At 37.1% G+C, this 25,693-nt stretch overlaps 2 protein-coding genes and 1 long non-coding RNA gene across 4 annotated transcripts; 2 read left to right on the forward strand and 1 right to left on the reverse strand.

Annotated features, from left to right (window-relative positions):
- The first annotated feature begins 7,839 nt into the window (after positions 1–7,839).
- LOC118487654 lies at positions 7,840–9,914 on the forward strand. The gene is made up of 3 exons (XR_004882428.1): positions 7,840–7,966; positions 8,057–8,145; positions 9,551–9,914. It is a non-coding gene; the product is annotated as an uncharacterized LOC118487654 (long non-coding RNA).
- An 840-nt stretch (positions 9,915–10,754) lies between these two features.
- Positions 10,755–14,890, forward strand: LOC110934769 (trafficking protein particle complex subunit 5). The gene is made up of 5 exons (XM_022177579.2): positions 10,755–10,828; positions 10,966–11,042; positions 11,676–11,742; positions 11,820–11,927; positions 14,706–14,890. The coding sequence occupies exons 2-5, from the start codon at positions 11,011–11,013 to the stop codon at positions 14,733–14,735; spliced, it is 237 nt and encodes a 78-aa protein (XP_022033271.2). The 5' UTR covers positions 10,755–10,828; positions 10,966–11,010; the 3' UTR covers positions 14,736–14,890.
- Positions 14,891–17,656: 2,766 nt separating this feature from the next.
- Positions 17,657–25,240, reverse strand: LOC110942877 (KH domain-containing protein HEN4). 2 transcript variants are annotated; one of them, XM_022184646.2, is made up of 9 exons: positions 25,034–25,240; positions 23,188–23,858; positions 23,042–23,114; positions 22,719–22,939; positions 22,254–22,502; positions 21,133–21,438; positions 19,936–20,000; positions 19,751–19,862; positions 17,660–18,070 (listed from the first exon to the last, which is right to left on the reverse strand). In XM_022184646.2, exons 2-9 carry the CDS (start codon positions 23,836–23,838, stop codon positions 17,927–17,929), a joined length of 1,821 nt encoding a protein of 606 aa, XP_022040338.1. In that variant the 5' UTR covers positions 23,839–23,858; positions 25,034–25,240; the 3' UTR covers positions 17,660–17,926. The 2 variants fall into 2 exon arrangements, with proteins under 2 accessions (XP_022040332.1, XP_022040338.1); XM_022184640.2 differs by having other exon boundaries at positions 17,657–18,070; positions 22,719–23,114; positions 25,034–25,229.
- Between the last annotated feature and the right edge of the window lie 453 nt (positions 25,241–25,693).

Genomic DNA, 25,693 nt, shown 5'->3' on the forward strand with positions numbered 1-25,693 from the left:
TTTGTCTTAATACGCCCTTTTTCATTGCAACTGTAGCAAGTTGCATCCTTCAGTTTCTTGCACTCTAGGGTCTTATGCTCAGTTGATTTGCAAATCCCACATGGTCTTGGCTGAGACTGGGATTTTGAGTCATATCTGCACCTCCCAAAATGGTGCTTCGTGCAAACCTTACACTTGGGCTTATCTCCAGATTGATGCCCATCCTTCTTAGATTCAGACCCCTTCTTGTGGTCATTGTTTCCCTTGTGCTTTTTGTTTGACCGCCGTGATTTGTCATCATCACGCTTTCTTTTCTCTGCATCCGTGTTCCTCAGCGATCTCTGCCTGACCGCGTCCAATGTGAGGGACAAGGATATATCAGCTACAGACCTGAATGTAGTTGGCCGATAAGCCTTTACATTTGCCTTGATCTCTGGGCTAAACCCCCAATGAAGCGAGCTATTCTTTTGGGTTCCGGGGTCACAAGATAAGGAACCAACCTTGACATAGTATTAAAGCTCGTGAGGTAAGCTTGGCAATCCAAGTTTTTCATCACCAATGACAGAAAATCAGACTCAATCTTTTCAACCTCATGGTAAGGGCAGTAGTTCTCCTTGATCAGTGACACAAACTGTTCCCAAGACATATTGTACAATGGGATTTTCCCTGTAGCTTGGATCAAGGACCTCCACCAAGCTAATGCCTCACCCTTAAAAGACTGAGATACAAACTTCACAAAATCTCTTTCAGCACACCCACTAATATCTACCACAGTATCCATTTCATCCAACCAGGTCATGCAATCCACTGCCCCTTTTTCTCCAGTGAAATCCCGGGGTTTGCAAGAAATGAAGTATTTATATGTGCAACCTTTGGCACGTGGTGCATTATCAAACACTATCTTCTTGGAGGGAACACTGTTTTGGTTTGAGGAATGTCGATCATCATCTTTCTTTGATTCCTCTTTCTTAGGCTTAGGTTGGATAGAGGGTGGCTTGCTGTGAGCTTCAGAATGAGTCTTAGGTTTGGAATGCGGTGAAGATAGGGTCCTACTTCGAGTCCCACTAGACTCACTATTCTGCCAATCCAAAGCCCTTGTAACAGCATTATCAACTAGTGCTTGCAGTTCTGCACCAGTCAGCTGTATCCTAGCATTCTCGTGGTTTTCCACCGGATGACTGTTTACCTCATCCGACCCAGCCATGTAGCTTCAATTGCAACATATAAGAAAATAATGGGCAAGGTTTTATTTAGAAGCTTTTACAGCATTTTATGATTTATTAACCATGGTTTTAATAGCCATTTTAGGTTAATTTAGTTAATTATTTATATATTCAGGGCCTTTATTATAATCCTATATTTTAATTTAATAATAGTACAAAAGGGCATATTCATAGAGACAAATTTAATTTAATTCATAAACCAAGACTTTTACGGAGTCAAGGTATTAAGGCTTGAATCAAAGTTCATTACCTTTTTCTAGACAGGGAGTTATAAGCTACTACTGTTTTTAGTCCAAAAGGACATTAGTTATAGCCCGTAGGCACTTCATCCTTAAGGGATGGTTATATAATTAAGGGAATTTAAAACAACCCAGTTAAAAGATGACCGATGCGATTTTATCGCATTATAGTTTTCCATGAATGTTAACATGCTTTCAGATGTTAACAAGAGTTGGAATCTTTTGTATAGGTTCTACCATTTTGGCCATGTCTGCAACGACATATAGACTAGGTTTTACCTTTAAGATTCTTTTAATATTTAACGCAGAACAGTCCTAAATTGAGATGTTAATATGGACCTGAATCTAATTATGGAACTACCATCTTGGCCCTGTCTTATGATGACACATGGCTAGGTCTTGTCCTTTTTAGATTTTTCCATTTTAATATGATGGTAGATCTTTTAATAGGAAAGTTATTTTCATTTATTTTATGTTTCAAGCACATAATAAATAACAACAAAATGAAAATTTAAATTAAACATCTCATTAATAATTTAAACAAGTACATTTTTGCCCTAAACGGGACTTCTACAAAATAACATGCCCACACAGGGGCGAAACGAACAACAAACCCTCGCAGGGGTCAACAAAAGACATGCCCACGCAGGGGCAGAGTACAAAAGACAAGCCTACGCAGGGGCTGAATACTGAAACAAAAGTCCACGCAGGGACTTGATTACAACTAAATAAAATAAACAAAGGTCTTTAATGACCCCTTCTTTTAGACTTCCCCTTGATCAGGTCTGATAATCCCTTGAAGAAGCCTCGAGTGTTACTGTGCTCCGTTTGGATATCCCGTTCACATTGGTCCAATCTATCGAGGACCTCTTGTTGATGTTCCGGCGAGATTAGCTGCGGCGGCTGGTGATGCAGTGGTTGAGGAGGTGGCGGGTGCTAGTACACATAAGGTGGGTACCCAGTGGTCCAAGGACCACCATAGGGCCCTTCAGGGTGACGAGCATTGTAGTCCCACGCCTCCTGGTACGGGTCCACATTGACAAAGTTGTAGCTGTTGTGGCCCGATAGCTCGAACGGGTTATATGTCGCGGAACCGGCGTATGCAGGGATTGGGTTATCAAAACCCAATGGTGGCGCCACAGGCGCAGAGTTTGCTTCCGAGATGGGGTTTGATGGTCCCCCATCCGCGGGTCTTCTTCCTGGAGTGGCGGATAGTGACTGCCACTCGAGGGCTGAGGAGTGCTGATGCGGACTCCTCCTCGCACGGACATCCGCGCGTTTGATCTTCTTTGCCTCGGTGGCTCCGGAGGCGGTTGCACAACTGGTGGTGGTGGGGGCGGAGTGACTGCCACAAATCGGGAATCCTCGGAAGGATCCTGCTGCTGTTGCTGCTACTGCTGGTGGTGGTACGGAGACGAGTGTTCAGAGGGTGTAAAATACCAGTCCCACTGGTTGAACCTCGCCTGGTAGCTATCCGGACCGCGGTAAGGCGATCCATGAAACGAGGACCCATCCGAGATCTTGATTGGATGGTTTGGGGTCACGGTTGCAGGCTCTACGGGATCCGTATCTTCATCCATGTCGTTGTCACCCGAAAAATGATCTTCGGGTCCTAGTGGGTTAAAACCCACGGGTTCTTGAATATAATTAGCCGGGTTAAACCGGCTCTGAAAGGCGGGAGTGGGGTCGCCGAAAGAGTGGTGCGAGTTTGATCGCTGTAATGGTATGAAGGATGCTTGGGGGTTGTTGGGCTCGTTTTCAGGCTGAGGCCCAAATGAGTGTAGGTAGGATGGTGAGGAGCTTAGGGAGACAGATCGCCTCCCGGGTTCGATATACGTACTCCAGGGCTCCTGAGGACTCGTGCTCATAGTGATCGAGGGTGTACGCCGGTGAGAAGGCCCGGCTTCATGGTCATGGCTAGTAAATGGAGCCTTACCTCGTCCTCGTGATCCTGGGCGGCATTCTTAAACCTGTAAACATAATTAAAGATAACAACAAGAATATATAAAATACAAGACAAAAATAAAATAAAACAAAAACAGAATTTGTCCTATGTTCTTTGTCTAGACTCGGAACTCGAGGAATGTGCAATTTGTGCACTGAGATTAAACACAAAAGGCTAGTGTTTAATTCACTCAGTGTTGGCTCTGATACCAACATGTCACACCCCTATTTTCCACGTATCACCGGTGGCCCGGGGGGAGTATCGTGACGTAGTTGATATCATCGTAGTCAAACAACACAAATTTAAAATGCACAGTGGAAGCAAAAAGATAGATTTATTTTAACCGAATAAATATTGTAATATTAAGTATCACAAACAGTTGAAATAGATCCACAGGTGGATCAAAAGAAAAAGGAAACTTGTTCAACAGATTTATTTGCATCCAAGCTTGCTAGACTCTAAAAGATGCTAAGGAGAGGCCAGCCTATTACGCGTAGTACCTGCACTTAACCTTTTTGGGAAAATACGTCAGTTTACACTTGTAAATACAATTTAACTGACTCATTTTGAAAAGGTTTAAAATTGATTTGAATGCACATGGCACAAAAATATTTTTTATAACTTGGGATAATTATTTGAATATAAACTTGTAAAAGATTTACAAGTTTCTTATGCGTCCAGTAGCCCGGGTCTACACCGGGTTAAAGGTCAATAGACACACCACATGATATAATCCCGCAGCGGTTTAACCCAAAACCGGCGGTTATACCTTAATATTTATGCATAACGGGTGTACGCCTACACCCACCCGTATGCTTAGGTCGTGACCATTTCGTAAAATGATGCCAAGGATATCCGGGACATGGTCATTAACCCCCCAAAGGCTTTAAGCAAACAAAACAATTTTAACGGGTCATTTCAATGATTTAACCTACATTTGATTAAAGATTCAATGCCCGACCAAGCGGTATTTTATATACCGTACCCCAAGCCCGTATAGGGAAAATAAGTTAAAAGTATTTACCTGAGGAAGTATAGTCACAATAAGCAAGTGCAAATAGCTTTTACTGGATCTCCTATTATGGAACGAGGGTTTATAATAACCAATTAGAATCCTAACGGGTCTTTATATTTAGCCTAAGCTTAGACCGGTTAGTCTTAAAGAAGGATACGGTTCAAACGCATAATAAAGCGAAGACCGGTCTAGAATGTGGTTTTGACCCAACAAGCTTACATGCTTGTTTAATATGGGTAACTTAAACACATTCTGGATTTTGAGACAATAATGATATTGTTTGACCCGTTTCGGCTAATATGTGTAAACTAGTTAAATAAGCCGATCCGAACGCGGAAAGTGCGTAACGAGTAACCATATGAATCATATACAAGTTACCTGAGTTAATATGCACTAAATATGTTGTGACATCAGTAAGATATCTTCTATTATGCCTAAAAATGATTTTAAACTCAAACTATGCCTCATAAGGGCATTTTGGTCTTTTTAAAGGGTATAAAAGAGTTTAATTTGTAATCTGAATTACAGGTCTGATTTATTTAGTAAATATACTTAATTTAATAAGTTATAACAGTAGGGTACCATATATATGTGAAATTTATTAATTATAACCATATTATGCACCGTAGGGGCATTTTGGTAATTTCACATAAGCCTAAAAGGTCAAAACTGAAAATCTGAGTTTAAAACATTTGTTTACTGTTATAATATAAAAATTTACTGAGTATATCATTAGGTATCAAACCTTATATATATAAACTAGTTTTGATACATACTATATCGTTAAAACGCTTAAAAAGGCGATTTAGAGCCATTTCCGGGTTGTGTATAGAAAGCTGGTATTTTTATAATTCTAGAAGGCCCAAAATAATTTATTTAACATATTGAATCAGTAGAAAAAGGTTTGAGGTCAAAAGGATTTATAAAACTCATTTTATAGCCCAAAAGGGCAAAACCGACAATAACCAAATTAAGCTTAGAACTCTAAGTTATGCTCAGCCTAAAAATAAATAAAAATCTTCAAAAATCCCAAAATATTATTTTATATCAGTAGGTAAAAAGTTTGATATTAAAATTTGGGTTTAGATAGGCTATATGCTAATTACGCCCTTTAATTACTAAGAAGACTTCTAATTACGCTAATGAGCATAACTCTAAATCTAGACCTCAAACTGATGTCAAATTTTAGGTACAAGTTTATAAATTAGTAACTAAGGTGTCTACTCTTTTATATTTTCAAAAATCATAATTTAAGGTGGAAAGGGCATAATAGTCAACATTTAGGCGATTAACGGAAACTTGCATAATAACTGGACAACTAATGAACCAAGCCGTATAATCATAGAGGGTTATACTAACATGTAACTAGGTTCAAAATAAGCTCTAAGGCAATCCTAAACTTGGCTTAAATGGGTCAGAACTGAAAGTCAAAGTATAAGTCAAACTATGCGACTTTCGGTTCCAAACCAAGCCTAAACTGAAAATTGTCGGGGTGAACATGTTTAGACCTGTTCTTACATTAATTACCAAGTTATATTAATGATAAAACAGGTTGCATGGATCCTACATTGCTAATTATGTATTTTTTTGAAATAAAGCTTTCTGTTGACTTTTTGTCATCAGCTTTGACCCGACAATTGACATAGTTAGAGTGGGAATCTGAGAATACCCTTTTAAGAGTTTATTACCCACATAATTACCTACTTATAGGTATTTTTAATTCGAGATTTGACTGGATAATTATTGCTTAATCTCGAAGTCAAACCTTAATTACGACGGTTTGACTTTTAGCTAATTAACTAAGCTAAACTGAATTAAAGAAGATTAAGGATACTTACAAGGGTCCTAAGTATGATTAGGGACTTTTAGGAAAACTTGCTGAAGTCCAGAATAGCTCCAGAGTAATGCTTCAAGTGAGTTGAATGAGCAAGTGCCAAGTTCACAACTTGTTCTCCTTATATAGGGAACCCCATTTCATAGGATGATGCCAAAATAGTCTATATGTGTTACAAGATCATCCCAGGTGTCCCTATGGTGCCAAAACCAGTTGCATGAGCCTCAGAATTCGAATACCACCTAAGTAAGGCGGTGGGACTGGCTGAACAGGCAGCTGTCCATTTTCTGCTGCCAGCGACAGGCTTACGGACCGTAAGCTGAAGCCTTTGTGGTCCGTAAGCACCCCCTTGCGGACCATAAGCCTATACGGATACGGTCCGTAACCGACCCTGGTCTGATGCGCCCAGATATGATCCTTGCGGACCGTAAGCCTGGACCCTTACGGTCCGTAACCGATGGTCTGAGGACAAAAATTTTGCAATTTTCAAGTCTTGACCATGCAACTCTTACAAGTCTGAATCTCATGCTATCCTTTTCAATTGAGGGCCCCTTTGCTCAGCCCTTGCATGCTTTGCATGCAGTTACACCACTTTGGCTCCTTGTGCAAGGTTTTTGAAGTGTCGGAATATCAAGAATTTACCTTTGGATTCTTATGAAGGTTGGCCATGCCTTATTAAACTAAATTCAACTTCTTTTGAACAAGAATTAAATCAGGATTTTGTAGTAACATTTTTAATAACCTAATTCCCATATAAAAATGGAATTTTATTTATTTAGAAACAACCGGCTAGATGTGTCAGATGTTCATCATAATGATTAAGGATCTTGGGATTTATAACTTGGGTCGTTCAGAGGTATTTTAATAACATGTCGCCCTTTTTAAATCCTAACTTACATCTTTTATTCGATCCGGGTTCCTGACACGTTTATCTTACCTGACACGTGTCTTTATTTTATTGGGTATGATTTTACGAGGTGTTACAACTACCCTAAATATAGGGTCGGTTCTGGTCCATAGGTCCAAGTCGGGTTTCACCATGAAAAGAACCGAGAACCGACCCGACCCGATTTTATATAAAAAAATTGGAATCGATCTAAATACCTAGGTACTTGGGTTCGGGTCGGGTTGGGTATATTTTCGGTTTGGTTCTCGGTTATTTTCGGTCCGGACCTAAACTTGCTCACCCCTAACGAATACTCCAACTAGGCTACTGGCGAACTTCCTCACGTCGGGATACACTCGCCTCCTGGGGAAAACCCTCATCTAGGGCCGAAGCTTGTGAACACACACACGAAGACACGACAGTATGGTGAGGTAAAACCCGCTCAATTAAAGGATCGAACTAGCGATTCCACGTATCCAATCCCTCCCGTCGTGCGGCAGCAAATAATGGAGGCTGGAAACGAACTTTGGGGCTGTTTGGCTAAGCTTATTGGAATGACTTATTTACTTATTTGTATTCCTCTCACATAATAAGCTAACCCAAACACTTTTTAACTTTTTAAAAAGTAAATAAGTAAATAAGTCACTAAAATAAGCAATAAGCTTAGCCAAACAGCCCCTTTGGTGTCTATAGTTGTCACTCGGCATTCAAAAAAGATGATCGGGGCAGGGAAGATGAAGCAATTTCACATTTGAAAAGATCCATATTCATTTCCACCCAAAATTCCAACTTTGAGTCGAATTTAGTCACCGTTAAATGCAAAATTGATTAGGGTTTTGAGAATGGTTCTGTTTTTCTATTTCTTGTATGAAAGATTTGATTTTTATTGCTAAAAGATTTAGGCATTGTGTTCGATCTTTAATTTTAATTTGCAGGTGAGTTTAAGTGGATTTGCTTACTTGTTTTCAGAGCTTGTTCAGTATAATCAGACCCACGTTGACAACATTGGGGAGCTAGAAAGGAGGTAACAATTTTGTTGATTTTTTGTTAAAAAAACTTTATTATAATTATAAATTCAATAAAAATTGGACTTTTGATGTGCTACTTTAAGAAAATGATATAGAAGAAAACAGTAAAAACACTTGGGTTTTTATTAATTTGATGGGACTAGTATTTATGTACATATTGAGAAAATTTCGATAGGTAGACTCATGAAAGTAAGTTCATCATCATCATACTTGGTAAATCCCACCAATAGCAAAGCTAACGTAGGGTCTGAGGAGGGTAAGATGTAGACAGCCTTACCTCTACCCCGTAGGAATAGAGAGGCTGCTTCCAGTGAGACCCCCGGCTCGATGGTAGTTTTGGATCAAGCCTTGGACATAGGGCACATAACACTTAGCAATCGGGACAAAAACCGATTGGTGCATGTACCCCTTTGTCTTTCGGCTATCAATGCCACTACATGATGCATGATTAACCGTACACCGCTTTTAACGTTATTTTCACGAAATTAGTAAAATAATGTTAAAGTTAGTGCAATTTCACTTTTGCCTCCGAGCGTCCACACATATATACATTATATGTGCACACAGCAAGCTGTAATATGAACTAGAAAGAATGTTGATGGTCGATTGTTAACGAGTAACATTAAGGTTGTTGGTGCCTCCTAAAACTATCCGTGGTTTCTTTAATATGAACTAATTGGTGTTCAATGTGTAATATTGGAATTCACATCTTTAAACCTAAGCAGTCAATAGCGGTGCTATAGCGGTTAGCGGACCTTAGGTGTGTAGCGGTCCAAATAGCGGTGGCCTATAGCGGTTCCGCTATTAGCAGCGCTAAATACCGCTATAGACCTTAGGTGTGTAGCGGTCCAAATAGCGGTGGCCTATAGCGGTTCCGCTATTAGCGGCGTTAAGTACCGCTATAGCGGTGGCCTAAAGCGGTTATAGCAGTAACGGTGTTTGATTGTGTTAATTCTTAAATTAAATACTTCAAAGTTACTATTAGTATTTGATTTGCAACAGGTTTTTGATAATGGAATGATATTACTATGAATTTTGATATTACTATTAATATTTTTCAAAGATATATTTATATATATATAAAAATACATAAATTATGGATGGTATAAAAATTACCGCTATAACCTATATATCATATAGCGGACCTTGACCGCTATTTGATTTTGGACCGCTATAACTGCATAGCTTTAAACATTAATTTGATGGGGAATCGGTACTTATAGAGAGAAATTTGATAAGTAGATTTGTTGAAACATTATATCAGTAGAAAGAATGTTGATGGTCGATTGTTAATGAGTAACATTAAGGTTGTCGATGCCTCTTATAATGATATGTTGAATCTTTAATATAAACTAATGTAATACATTCTTGCGTGGATGTTATAAAATTATGTTTGATCAGATTGGAGGATGCGGGCTATGCTGTTGGAGTACGAGTTTTGGAATTACTGTGCCACATGTTGTCTATCGTTTCGGCTGTTGGTGCATAGTTGACTTTTTATATGATCTAATAGCACTTTATTGTTGAATAGCTAAAATGATATAGTTAATATGTCAAGTATGATTGTAAAGCTAGATTAATTGTAATACTAATCTACTTTTTGTAGATTTGATCATAGTTGTTAAAAGCCATCGCCTCTTGCGCCTAGGCCCAATTTCCTAGCAAGGCGAGGCAGTTGCGCCTTAAGTCGAGGCAATTGCGCTTTAATTCTCCAGGTGATGGTTCATGCGCATATTCCAGCGAGATTCCTAGATTCAAATGAGTTTCCGGCAAATCCTTTAAATTATGGCAAGATTCCAACGAGATTTCTACTTTTATCTAACAAAAACTATTTTGAGTAAATTACTTTTTGAGTCCCTGTGTTTTAGTCCAATTTTAACGCCCTGAATCCCTAGCCATTTATTTTATAACGTTTTGAGTCCAATTTTGTTTATTTTATAACGATTTGAGTCAAAAAAATGGACTCAAAAGGTTAAAATTTGGACTCAAAAGGACTCAAATGGTTAATGAAAATGCTTATAGGGACTCAGGTCATTAAACTTTTTGCTTTTGGACTCAACTAGTTAAAACCATCAAAACACAAGGACTCAAAAAGTAATTTACCCAACGATTTTTCTACACTAATAAACTAGCATTTATAACTTTTGGTAATAAATAGACGATATAAAATGTTATATAATAGCTTTAGTTTTATTTTATTTGAAGAATAGTATTAATTTTCTAATATATAAAAATATTTTAAGTTTTTTTTGTTGTGCGCTTTTTTTTCTAAGGCCCACGCGTTTTTTGCGCCTTGTGCCTAGGCCACAGGCGAGACATATGCGCCTCGAGTGCGCCTAACGCCTTTAATAACTATGGATTTGATATAGGAGGTTTGATGCATTAAAATTGCACTTGTGCGACTTTCGGCATGTTAAGCTAACTTGTTAGACTTTACATGTTTGACACTTTAGAGATTAAACTTAACCGAATTGACACAGTCACAAGTAAATGGGTCGACATTGCCACCTGTACAGTTCTCCATGATTATTCATCAAACTACACTCAAGTGTCGTTTATTATAATTACTTGCCAATAACTCATTTTGATTTGTTATCTTAGGGTAACAGAAGGGAGACACGCTTGCTGAACATTTTGTCTTTCATACATAGTACCGTATGGAAGGTGCTTTTTGGAAAGGTTTGTTACTAGAGTAATCCTGAACTTAATTTATTAAATCGTCCTCCCAAGTGATGAAAGGTATTAGTGACCAGTGCCACATTATGTTTGACACTTTGACTTTCAAGTATGATCGTCTTATTCCTACGACTTAATAGATAGCCGACTCACTTGAGAAAGGTACTGAACATGAAGATGAATATATGATTAGTGAAAAGGAGCTTCTCGTCAACAGGTACCCATGGTTTATATAATGGTGAATTGGAAATAAATAATCCCACCTAACTCGATATGGCCGATAATAATCCCAAGTCAGTTATTATCCGAACTGGTCAATTTTTTTTTTTGTAAAATAGTCCGCCGTTAAAATAGCTTAACGGAGTTAAGTTTTTTTTCCGAATTACAAACCGATGTTTTAGGGCTTTTGATCAGAACGAGGATACGAGTCGATTGATGTAAAACTTACCTCGAAATTGTGCTCGAAATGGCTTGATTTTTGTTAATTGGAAGTTTAAACACCCGAATTGAAGCACCGTTTTCGTGGGTTGGGGCAGTATTTTCGAGGTAAGTTTTACATCAATCGACTCGTATCCTCGTTCTGATCAAAAGCCCTAAAACATCGGTTTGTAATTCGGAAAAAAACTTAACTCCGTTAAGCTATTTTAACGGCGGACTATTTTACAAAAAAAATTGACCAGTTCGGATTATTATCGGCCAATAACTGACTTGGGATTGCCAGATTGATTTAGGTGGGATTATTTATTTCCAATTTGCCTTATATAATTATATTATAAGCTTCTTTCATCTGATTTTATGATATGTTATTTTCCCTAATTTCATACGCGTTTGTCTTCTTTTTTCGATACAGGTTTATTTCAGTACCGAAAGACATGGGGTCGTTCAACTGTGGTGCTTTTGTTGCTGGGATAGTAAGGGTATGCGTTTAACTTTATGTGACTACATTTGCACAACTGTTATATAAAGTTTTGACTTGTGTTGTTTCGTTTTGTAGGGTGTTTTAGACAATGCAGGATTCCCGGCTGTTGTGACTTGTCATTTTGTTCCGGTGGACGATCAACAACGACCTCGAACAACTATTTTGATAAAGTTTGCTGAGGAGGTAAGATACTATATCATTTGCCCTTTTGTTTAAAGTTGTGTTTTAAAAAAGTGATCCTGAGGCTCACCTTGGCGCAATGTGCGTGTCACACCCCAACCAATGGCGGAAACATCGGGATGAGACGAAGTGTGAAGATTGCTCGAGACATCATAACACTATTTGTGACGATAATTAAATAATTCCCATTTCATTTCATAACTTTCAATTGTCAACATTACATAAACTCAAGTAACAACAACTTCAAAAGAAATACATGATAACATAAGCAAAATTGATACGACATATTAAACCTAACGTCTATATGTGTATCTAGGCATCAACGCTACTTCTTTTCATAGCATCGTCATCATCAACCTGTAACATGTTTAAAATACAATTCAATGCAAAAACAAAGGCGAGTATACAAGTTTGATACATACATAGTAAAAGATAAGTTTTAAACAATTCCTCATAGCAAGCATGTGATTCAAGATAAACATCTAAACATGGTATGTGTCTAACATATCAAACTAAGGAAACGCAATATGCTCATGACATAACCGAAGATAAAGAGGCGGGTCGTTAATCCTATAGCGCTACATATGTCACGGTTTGGCTCGTACGAAGTTAATGATAAGTTCGACACATAAGATAAATCCAAGTTTAAAGCATCAAGCCACCACGTATACAAGCATGTTATAGGAATGTTCATGTGTTTAAGCAAAATGTTCATGTGTAAGTTTGTTGATAGAAACATGTTACACCCCAAAAGTGGTAAAAGTAAAAAGGGGAATACGAGTATACTCACAAGGCTTGCATATGCTTTCCGATTATCCAATTGTTGACGAGTAGAGATTTAGAGTCCGAATGTATAAGGGTTAAAGTTCAAGTATGTTTAGAGTCGAGATTCGATGTTTAAAACAACATAAAAATAAGATATGAGAATAACATGGAAAATAATCATTTAGTACATATGATGCTTGTTCTTGACACTAGGAAACTCGAAGGAGTTTAGATGTTTTCAAGGAACAAGGTTCCATTAGAATCGTGACAAGTTATCATAGTCTAGGATGATGTAATCTAGTACCCCGACATATGAACACTAGTTCATCATCAAAGATTCAATTATTCGAATAATATATTTAGGTTATATAATATATGTCCAATAGTTCAAGCATGAGGTAGAAGATTAAAATCTTCATTTTGGTACCTCTAAATGTCATAGAAATCATGTAGGAGGTAGGAAGATCAACTCTTCCATTTAGACACCTCAATGTGTTCACCACTACACTTGATGTAAAAAAAAAACCAAGGAGGGTCTTGAACATACAATAAAGAATAAGAAATATACACACTAACTAAGAGAAATCATCAAATCATGTGAGGATTGTATGTTTGGACAACCCAAGTTGTTCCATAATCACTCATGTATCAAAGACAAAGTTTGACATGACTTGTGGGTTAAAAACCCTAAACAAAACACCAAGTTTATGAGGTTTAATCCTCTGATTTTTAAGTGTCTCAACCTTGTTTTTAAGCCTAACCAACCACTAAAGTGTTGTAAGCATTAGGACATAGGTTTGAGATGAGATAGACTCAAGTTTGGTAAGAAATAACAAGGATTTCATGAAAACAAAAACAATCAGTGGACTTTGGAGCCTTTTTGCTGGAGTTCCAGAGACTTATTTACTGTGAAAAACCCATGGAAACGTAGATAAGGTCAATACAAAGTAGTAGGAAAAAGAATCGAGTGAATCGGATAAGAATTGAGTGAGTTATACTCATTTTCGTGAAGGGGTGTCAATCTGCTCGAACCCTTGCTTTCAGCTACGGTTTGGAGGAACTTTTGAGAGTTTTTAGTGTTGCAAAAGTGGTAGGTAGGCTGGTTATAAGTGGTATTTATAGGGGGAAGGATTAGGGTTTCAATGGGTTGGGCTTTGTAAGTATTTAGAAGGGGTTACACCTTAAAACTAGCCCACAAAACCCAACTATATGGGGCTGAATTTTGCTGAATTGGGGCTGCCATATTTCTTTATTTTTTTATTTTTTTAAAACATTATAATGAGTAATTTTGTTAATTAAGTTGTGTAATAATATGCAACAATGTTTCCCCTAACTTGTAACAAGGTGAAATATGAAATAAAACATGATTTAACTAGGTAAAAAGTGTAATGTGCAAGTATGTAACATGTGTGTAAGTGACAAGTATATGTCACATATTAGATGATTAATCATTGTATAAATAAGCATATTATTAGGGGTTTTTAGGTATCAACAATTTAAGGACAAGTATGGACATGCATCGTGAATAAGTATCGTATAAGTATGAATTACAAATAAGGATTCGATGTACAATGAATTTGAACGTATGAACATGTATGAATATGTAGATGGTGAATTTAAAGAAATACGAATTTTATTTATGATCCAAGTCACGGATTTTACAACGAAAAGAAGACTACAATAATACAAGATTTCCAAAAATAGCATTACAAGGCGAGCTTTCTAATTATGGAAAGTATGAAAAAGCAGGGCGTTACAGTGCGTCATGGTGATTTATAAGCGTCAGAGGCGTGCACTTTTTAGTGTTTTGTAATGAGGCGCGCTTGTGTGTGTCGGTCGCCTCAAGTGGACTTTTAGTGGTTTCTGGGGGCGGTAGAGGGGCATTATGGGGCGTTTGTTGGGGAAAAAACCCCCCACTACGGGTGGTCTAAGTTATCTTGTTTGACCCATTAGAGATGACATAATACCCGTTCATAAGTAAATGGATTGAAACTGTTTTCCCGCTTTTTGATGCAGGTACTTCGAAGAGAAGCGAGGTTGGGATGATTTGTTGTTATGTGTTTGTTGGCGCGCTTTGCAGCACTTATATACTTTAAAGAATCAAATTGTAACAAAGTTTATCTATCTACTATTTGTAGCACCAAGAGTTACTAATCTTCTTAACATTCATCTTAGCAATTGTATTGCCTTTTAAATTCTCAGGGAAGAGGTGTTGTTTTAGTACTTCTTTCTATACATACACATCAATGAAACTTAATCTTTTCTTTTACAAAAAACTGTTTGAAGTAAAAAACTTTAAAATTGTTGTCTTTGCTTATAATTTTGCAAATTTCCAACTGGCATTTTCTTTTCTTTCTAAAAATGAATGTGTTGAACAAGTTTTGTAACATGCCAAATAATAAGAACATGTGTAATGGGCATTATAGGGGCGTAGAGGAGCTTGATAACGCCCTCAACACCGGCCCCTTGGGAGTTATAGGAGCATGAAGAGGGATGGGCGTTTCTAGCATAATGCCAAATGTGGAGAAAAAAATGGAAAGTAATGATTGAAAGGGAATTGACGGGTGTTAAGTGTTAACCATTACATGTTTTTAAGAGGCGTTATGATGCCGATGTGGCGGAAAATGTCTCTTAGAGGGTATTAACGATAAGTCTCTATTAGTTTGACCCTAAACAACTTTTGTTATAAATAATAATTATTGCGTATGACATAACAAATATAAAATACAACACAACATAATCAATTATGTTAATATTCGACTCAAATTATGTAAAAGGTTTCTTTGTAAGTATAAAAGAAATATTTTAAAATCGATTTTGAGGAGGTGTATGGAGATTTTTACTTGAGGTGATGGAAAAAATGAACTTTCCACCTAAATGGAGAATGTGGATTTATTTCTTCCGCCTGGTCTTCTGTGCATGTAAACGGATCTCCAACTTTTGAATTTAGTTGTTCGCGTGGTATTAAACAGGGAGATGCGATATCACCATTTTTGTTTGTAGTTGCAATGGAATCATTCTCGGTGTTGATAAAGGAAGTTTGTTCTAAAGTTTTGTTCAAAGGCTTTGAGGCCCCCAACAATGGCCCATTAAGTTCTCATTTATTCTTCGTGGATTTGAAGGATTCATAAAGTTGGATGATTTGAAGGAGAAAACACGAGGGGGCTGTGTTCCCGAGTTTACTAAAGGGAAGAAAAGAAAAGAAAAGAAAATGAATTTAGGAGAGAAAAGAAAAGTATAGTTTTACAATTATACACTTGTTGGATTTTATGATAAGTTAAGTGAGATGGTAATATGGTAAATGCTAAAACCTTATATTGATTTTCTTTCTATTCGTTCCAAATTGCAAGGAAAGTTTTTAAGCAGGATTTTCCTTCGATTTCTTTCCCCTACCTTCCTTTAATGAAACTCTGGAACACAAATATTTTTTACTTTCTTTCCATTAGTAAACTCCGGAACATAGGAGCATGATAAATGGGTTTGGGTTAGGGACATTAATGGTGCTTACACGGTGGCTTCGATGAAAAAGAAGATTTATGCTTTAAACTCAATTTCTAATCCTAAAACTTTGGTTTGGGATAATTGGGTTCCTTTGAAAACTAACATCTTTGGTTGGAGAGCTAGGAGAAGGCTAATCCAATCCATTATCATAGTGGTGTGTTGGTGCCTTTGAACAATTGGGTGTTCAATGGCATTCCAATAAAGATTCATGACATTTGCGGATAAATCAAATATTTTAGCCACCTATGGGTCAAGAATCTGTCCAAAATTTATCGTTAGATTGGTTTAGATGGATAGCTTTTGATGTTTAGATGGTTGTCTTTTCTGTTGTTTTCTTGTTTCGTTGTTTTGTCCTTGGCTAGTTGCTTGGTAGCGGGGTGTTTATAATGAAAAGTTCGAAAAAAAAGTAAGAAGTTTAAAACTGTTGTTTTGTATATAATGATTGTTTTTTTTTTTCGCAAAAGGATTTATACCTGGGCTTGATTTGGATTAAGTTTTGAAAGCCGTTCAATCAAATTATATTATGGATAGAACTCAAAAAGGTAAAAATTTAGAATGCGTTCGATAACCTTAGGAAATACGGTACATGTTAGGTGACAAATAATAGAGGGACCTCTAGCGTAATTGTAGAGTAATATAGGAAGTTATTGTAAACATGTATAAGTGTACTTAAGTAACTGGTAGATGAATGAGATGGGTATCGATGATTTGAGAGTTTCCTCTTCTTGTCTGTGTTTCTTTCTTCTTTTTTATCGATCACAAACTGATACGTAACAATACAAGTGGACAAAAACTGGGTATTAAACCCTAAAAAACCGTTCCAAACCCGACCTACCCGTCAGTTATTTATCGGTTCCATACCCTTTGATTCGAATCTCGTTCCAACCTGGTCATTCTTAACCCGAACCGATTTAAACCGAAAAAAAATCAGAACTAGAACTGAAAAACCTGGTCAATTTCTCTTTAAAACCCAAATTGGTTATTGCAATACTCAGGTTTTGACCCTCTTGACCATACCCGAAGCTGATTTTGAAAAAAAAAAACAAAAACAAAAACAATTTGCGCAACTCAAGATAACAGCAGCCAAGAGTCCATCCAACCACAGTTCAAACAATTTTGTCAAACAAAACCTCAAGATCTGTAAGACTCCTGCGTACAATTGCTCATAAGCCACATGCTATTCAAGCCTCTCGTACAAAGCCTCCATGAATTTAAATGAATGGGGAAATTATCAAAACAAGAACGTATCGATGAAGCCAGGGTGAAATGAAAGAGTTTAAACTTAGCATTTGAACTAAAAAAAACGTTACTTTTGACAAACCACAGAACTATATGTTTAATTAACACCAATAAAAAAATGTCAGCAAAATTTAACCTCTGATAATAATCACAAAAAGTCTAAAGAAAGATGCAATTACCAAGATGAGAAACTATAACCACTACCGGGGAAAGGTAAGATTGCTACATGCTTTTGCCCAAAAACGATTCATGAAAACATTCAGATATCTAGTCACATGTATCGAATGCTAGAGAACCGACATAAATACTAAACATAAATAACTAATGACAAAAAAAAAAAAAAAAAACCATAAGGTTTATAAGCTTAACTAACATGCCAAATACCAGAATCAGCAGTATCTGAACCTAAACCGTTCACCCACGTAACGAAATATGAAAAAAAAAAAAAAACATTTCCATTATCAAAATTATGAACGAAACAATACGGGCATATTTTATCAAGAAGCTTCAGTCTCACAAATCACAAAAGCTTGAATGAGACTCTGTGCAGCATGAGTCTGCTCAGGTGTACCTGATATTATGATCAGAGTTTCTTTTGCTCCAGGTTTTGGGTCATTTACAATGATTTTAGCATCAGAAATCTGGAACAACCAAATCACAGCATAAGATATTCTTTACTTTTTAATTGCTTTAATATTGGCCCTTAATCATATAATATAAAGTCAAAAAAGTTGACTATTGGTAGAATAACTTTAGGAGGTATGTACATATACTAACTTTATATGAATGAGTTCTACACTTTTAATTAAAATCTAAATACCATGATGTATTTAGATAAGTTATGATTTTGTAGACGTTATGACACTTGAATATATAAATCGCAGTTAGGGGGCTGCTTCCAGAGAGACCCCCACTCAAAAACAGACAACACATAAGCAAACAGCCTTACACAATATCATAGTTATCAAATGCGCTAGGCGCACTCTAGGCGCATAGGGCTCGCCTCTCGCCTAGGCGAGAAGCGCAAAAAAAGCGAGGGCCTGAGAAAAAAAAAGCGCAATCAAATAAAAACATTAAAAAAACAAAGTTATGAACCGAAAAAAGCCAAATCCTCAAATTCCAAAAGTTTTCAAATATCATAAACCTTAAAATAAAACCAACATTATTATGAATCGCCAAAATATCCCAAAACCAAAACTGTTAAAGACTTGAAAACAATAAAGTTCAGACTTCAAAAAGTAAATAAAATTCAAAACCAAATGTTCTTCAACTTTAAAAATCATCGGAGACGGAGTCGTCATCCACAGCAATTGCCTTGTCTTTTCCAGCAGCATACACATACGTGTAGTATTTTTTGCCAGCAAAGAACTGTGAATGCTGTGGATACGTCTTATTTGTTATATACAGAACATGAGTGAATGTTATATAAAGATAATATATATCTCTTAACTTTTTGAAATTTAAAATATCTTTAAAAATATATACAGATTTGATGAGATATGATTCTAAAAGATTTAAAATTATCTGTAAATATAATCTGGGTTGTTTAAAAGATAGGGTTTTAAAAAAAATAACGTTGCTTTTTTTATCTAGGAGACAAAAGCGGTGTATGGTCGCCTTGGTCGCCCAGGTCGCCTAGGCGGACCAGGCGATCGCTTTTAACAACAGAGCACAATATGATCTTATATATAAAGTTATAATTACAAATATCTATAAAATAATTATACATGTATATAAATAAAATTACCAAATAAAAAACAAGCCCAGCCTAAGCCGAGCTCGATTCTGAAAATAACTCACAAGACAAGCTTGGCTCGTTTACACCTCACGTATTATTATATTGTATTGTGAATTAGGGTTTTAACTTCAAGCAATAAAAAATTGTAAATAATCCCAAGCACTAATTTTGGTATAGACATAAAAGAGACTAAACCGACATGCAAGAGATCGAATTTATAGAAATTACATAAAGACCACAATTCCTCATTAATATGCAGTATACGTCAGCAAGAAATAAAAAAATAATAAAGTACACTGCTGGTCTCTGTGGTTTACCAAAATTTTGGATTTTGTCCCTAGCTTTCCAAAAGTACACAAATGGTCCCTGTGGTTTGTACTTTGTAAAGCATTTAGTCCCCAGCCAACAAATCTAAAGGTTTTAGCATGTCCAAGTCAGGGACTAAATGCGTTACAAAGTACAAACCATAGGGACCATCCATGTACTTTTGGAAAGCTAGGGACTAAATCCAAAATTTTGGTAAACCACAGGGACCATTCGTGTACTTTACTCTAATAAAATTACCATAATATGAATTACATACCTCACGAATTTGCCTCAGACATCCGCCATCCTCTCCATATATAGCAGGAACAACGGTACGAGGCACAACTACTTCCACGGTGGTGTTTGTGATTATAGTCTGGTGGTTTCCTCTATTTATTTATAAAAGATAATCATTTAGCAAGTTATACTGATTTATATAAACTGAAAGACATGAGAACATACCCTCCAAATCCACCCATTCTCCTTCCTCCAAAATCGGGGAAACCTAAAGGTCCACCTTCAAAACCCTGCAAGATTGCATAAATGAATATTTAAATACATGATATGTAATGAAGGAGACCTAAAGTTTCATATCTGGTATAAAAGATTAGAAAACCCGTTGACCCTTTTTTATTAATATATACATGTCCAAAACTCAAATATACAAGGTAAATAACTAAAAGAGTAACATGCCAAAATGGCCAATGAGGTTTGGGCACTATTGCCACTTTAGACAGAATTTTTTTTCATCACTGACGCCCCTGAAAGGTTTATAATTGTCATTTTGGCCCACTTTTTAACAGCCCCTTAACGTTGGCCGTTAGGCCATCCGGTGTGGTCTCGCGCTCCTGCCAAATCAGCCTCCATAGCGCCCCTCTCTTCATTTCCTAGGCGCCAAGGGGTGGCGCTATGGAGGGGGCTCCATCTCTTTAACGAGCGCCAAAGGGTTATGCATGTGGGCCCCATTCATTCCCACCAATCAGATTTTCCTCTTTTTGATTTCCTTTTTTTATATTGTTTAAAAGGGGATTTAAAGAGGCATTATCCCACACCGTGCAAGTTAACGATAAAGCCCCTCGCTTATGTGGCGCATACGTGGCATTATAAATCCCCTAGGGACTTTATACCACACCACCCAGCCTTAGCCTCAGGGAAAAAATCATCATTTCTCACCTCAGGGGCCATTTTGCCATTATTTAAACCTCACAGACCATTTTAACAATTAAAAAAGTATTTTTTATTTACTTTATATAAAACCCACCCCACCCCCAACTAAGGGCGGGAATTCTTGACCCAACCCGAAACCTGACACGAAAAAAAAGTTTTGAGGTCGACTAACACGATCGTTTAAAAATCGGGTTGGGTTTGGGTTTGGGTTCGGGTTGACCCATATTGAAACAGGTCAACCTAAACCCAACCTGTTTTAATATGGGTCAACCCAAACCAACCCGTCTTTTTAAACAGGTCGTGTTAGTCGACCCGAATTTCTTTGTTTCCTGTTCCATTAATGTTAACATAAAGAAGAAAAATAACTCATCTTTGAGTGATCAAATTTGCCACCATTTCAGTTTAGATTATGTAAACACCCCTACGAATCTGGATAATAAATATGTCGAAAACAAAATAGCACCAAGAACGGAATGAACGAGAGAGTGATACCTGAGAACCCCATGGTGGCAATCTTTCAGACATTGGATGGGGGAAGTCTGGTCGATCATGCATAAATGGAGGTCGATCATCATGAAGATGAAACCCACCACGTGGAGGGGGGCCACCAGCATCAAATCGGTTAAAAGGAGGGTACCTTCCAGGTGGTGAGAGTTCCCTCCTTCTCATGTATGGCGCAGGAAACGGCGGCGGTCCGTGATCTAGGAAACCGGGAAATGCATCTCGAAAATAATGATTCCGCAAACATGTGGTTATTTGCATAAGGGCCTCTTGAACTGCATCATAGTCACCATTTATCTGTTCAATCAATATTCCGGTTAGACCGTCAAAGGAATAGAACAGTAGCTTAACATCCACATATGTGAAGCATCTGTATGTCACAAATTAGGGCTGTATATGAACCGAACATTCATGAACTGTTCGTGAACTTGTTCGGTGGGAAGTTCATTAATGTTTGTTTATTTAGCAAACGAACATGAACAAATTTTTCGTTCATTTAAGTTCGTGAAGGTCTGTTTATGTTCGATTATTGGCTAATAAACGAACGAACATGAACAAATTTTTCGTTCATTTATGTTCGTGAAGGTCCGTTTATGTTCGATTATTGGCATTTGTTTATGTTCGTTTAAGTTTTAATAAATACATTAGTAGTTAAATTTATCCAGATATAAACATAAAGGAGCTTTCTAACTACTTATATAAATATAATAACTAATTAGTAATTGAACTTTTTAGTAATAAATAATAGGCTTTCCAATAGAACTTATCGTAACTAATCACTAATATATATACAATTAAATAACTACTAATTGTTGGTATGTTTATTTGTGTTTAGTTATGTTCATTTGTGTTCGTTTACGTTCGTGAACTGTTTGTTTAGGTTTTAAACGAACGAACACAAACATGCCCATTTTCTTAATGAACGAACATGGACAAAAAAATTTGTTCGATTATATGTTCGTGTTTGTGTTTGCGTAAGCGTTTGGTTAAAGTTAAATGAACGAACACGAACATGCCCCCGTTCGTGTTCATTCGGTTCATTTATAGGCCTAAAGGAAATCGAAATGTTCAGAAACCACGATCCCAATTAGGTCAAAAAGTCAAAGGCGTACCTGAACTACTTCTTCATTTGCAGCAGCATACTGCGGAGTTTGATCCTTTCCTAATATACGAATATAAGCCCCGGTTGACTTTCTCATTTCAGATATAACTGCACCACCCTTGCCAAGAATACATCCAATTTGATGGGCAGATACTATGACTTTTGCCGTCACCGCCTTGCTCTCAGGTGCAGCCTTAAATATCCTAGTTTGTACACGAAGAACCGCATCTTGGGGAGCACATATCCGTTCATCTGGGTGCTGCATTAATTAATCAATTAAACATATAAGTATATGAATCCAAGGGGTGAGTTCAATGGGGAACACTAAAAAAGGTTTGACAAGCCGGTTCCAATGCCGCTGGAATGAGTCCAATCGGAGTTCACTTGAGTCGGTTCCCCATTGAACCTTCCACATAAATAGAAATAGCAGAAAGATAAAAAAGCCAAGGTTAATTAATATTTAATAGTTTAATACCGCCGGCCCAGATATGACAATAACACGATCATCTGATTCGGGCATTTTCTCAAGAACTTTAATGTCACATCCAGTCTCGTGCTTCAGTGCCTTCACAACAGTTCCACCTTTTCCAATTACACCTCCCACCTTCTCATCAGAGCATATCAAACGGTAAGTTAGCATGTCTGTGAAAGGACCAAAACGCCCCCCAAAAGTACCACTTCCTCCATCACGAGGCCCTGCAGGTAATGGTTCTCCATGAGGAAAAGGAGGGTATGCATCTTGTCGACTACCAAAAGAATGAAAAGAACCACTTTTATCGGCAGTGAAAGAATCATCACCAGTCAGATGGTCTAGAAGCTGCTGTGAAACAGATTGAAGTGCTTTTCTAACCGCATTTACTTCTCCGGAAATCTATAAACAAATATTACAAAAATAAATAACTTCTTTTTTAGTACAAACTAACCAAGAAAAAGAAAAAAAGTACCTGAACCAATTCATCGGTAGAGAATGCACATGACGGAAGTTTGTCTCGAGGAAGAACCCGAATTTGGGCCCCGCTTTCAGACGTCAATTGTTTAATTACACTGCCAGATATTCCCAAAAGTGGGCCCACTTGAGAAGAAAGTAAGAGTAACCTAACAACACATGTGGTAGTTTCTTTGTTAGAACCTTCAACTCCTCCACTAATTTCTGGTTCCTTTTCAACCATTTTTTCAAACACAAGCATCAGACCCTTCTGCAAAGAAGAAGACTTTTCGGATTGCGAATCTTCCCCTACATCATTATCCTGAGTTTCTCGATTTTCTTTCTTTTCTTCATCTGCATCGATACTTTTTTTAATTTCATCAGAGATTCCATTCTCGTTCCCGGATTCTGCAATAACAATCACTCGTTCACTGCAGCCAGAGACAGGGTCTTCAACCGTTATTTCTGCACCAGATTCCTGGCATATTTGCGATATGTTGTTGCCATCTTTTCCAATAACACTTTCGATTTTATCATCATGACAGAGCATTCGGAAAACAATGCTTGGAGTCGTTTTGTGCGATGTGGTCTTTTGCAATTTCCCTTTCCCGTTAGGTTCTGCATCATCCTGGTCATGTGGCCTTTTGGCAGGCACTGATTGAGATGACATGTCAACAAAGCTAACAAACCCTAGCACAAAAAAAAGTAAATTCAACTATTCAAGATCGACATCCAGAAAGTAAATAGCAATCAATGTATGTTCCATATATTGTAGAATAAAAAAAACGATAAGGAAACTTATTGTTAAAAATAGACTGAAAACCGAAAGAGTGGCACGCTTTATATATTGACGGTGAACGTATATTCCATTAATAGTCGTAACCCATAAATCCATAATAACACCAACGTTATAAGTTTATAACGATTTACGAAGAATAAAGCATATGTAGTACTGGCTGCGGACTGTAACGCTAATGCAACCAAAAGTATTATCACATTTCTAATGGTGTCGAAAATCTGTTACGAAACCACTGCATTTCTTAAACCTTAACCATTCCAAGCAAAAAAGGAACGAAAACATATGACAATTGACATGTTAGCTCATAATATGTAATCAACAAGATACATAATTCAGAAGACCTAAATAACTCAAAAAACAATAACACAACTTATTGTTATACATAGACTGAAAATCGAAAGATTGGTATACTTTATATATTCATGGTGAACGTATATCTCATTAATAGTCATAATCCATATTCCGTAATAATACTAAGATTATTATGACTTACTGAAAGCGGACCAAAACGCTAGTGCGACCAACATTAAATGTGTCTAAAAACTGTTACATAAACCACTGCATTTCTTGAACCTTAACCATTCCAAGCAAAAAAGGAACCAAAACATATGACAATTGACATGTTGCCTCCTAATATGTAAACACATTATCAGTTTCTCTTACAATTCAGTAATCTTCATCATGCTTAACTAAATTATTGTTTAACAAATGTTAAATTCTTCTGTATTATCATGGAAGAGCTGCATAATAATCTAGAAGCAACTACATGTTCAACAAAAAGTACACATCTTCAGTTTATAATCTTCTATTACACTTCAGTGATCATCATTATGCTTAACTGATTATTATTCAACAACTGTCAAATGCTTCCGTATTCTCATGCTATATAAACCCTAACTCGAAAAAATTTCAGCTAACTTCATAATCATAGACAACGGTGCTACAATTATCAGTATAAATTTCAACAAAATCATGTCAGAATAGATAGAAGCTTGAAATTACACAAAATACACACACAATTGCGTAATCCGAGCGTGAAATAACTTGACCTAGATTGTAAGTATACCTTTCGTAGGGATGATAACGAAGAATGAGAGAGATTGCGATCGCACTGTTAACCGAATTGAAGTTCGGATAAATTATCGTCGGTCGAAACGAGTGAATTTGAAGCGGTGGTGATACGGTGGCGATGCGGCGGTGAGGGTGGTGACGAAGTGAAAGGTTTCAGAGCGTTGGTGATGTAGTGAGGACCATAAGGGGTCACGTGCTACTCATGGTTATTTGATATAAGAGTAGTAGTGAGTGTTCACGGCTTCGACCCTTGGTGAAGGTTTTTTTCAGTTTGGATGTGAGTGTATTATGAGGTGGTGAATTTCGTCAGTAGCTCATTTAGAGGATTCGTTGGCCGCTTAAAAAAAAGTAGAGGTGGATAAACCGGGTTCAAACGCTAAACTAGTTCGGGTTTAAAGTGAGTCGGGTTGGTCAATAAAAAGTCAAAACTGGATTTGGTTTTAAATTTGTTTGGGTTTTGTCGGTTTGTTGACCAGGATACTAACCGGTATTTTACTGATTTGGTTTGGGTAGTTTCAAAGGAGAAGGATAAGTATTGGTTAGAAATCTACAGGTTGTTGTACTGGTTCTACACTGGTTTTTATATATTTTACATACACTAGTTGCAAACCAGTTTTGGTTACGGTTTGGGTCCTGATTTTGGTTCTCAAACTGG

This window comes from Helianthus annuus, chromosome 15 (genome assembly GCF_002127325.2).
Source record: "Helianthus annuus cultivar XRQ/B chromosome 15, HanXRQr2.0-SUNRISE, whole genome shotgun sequence".
NCBI lineage: Eukaryota > Viridiplantae > Streptophyta > Magnoliopsida > Asterales > Asteraceae > Helianthus > Helianthus annuus.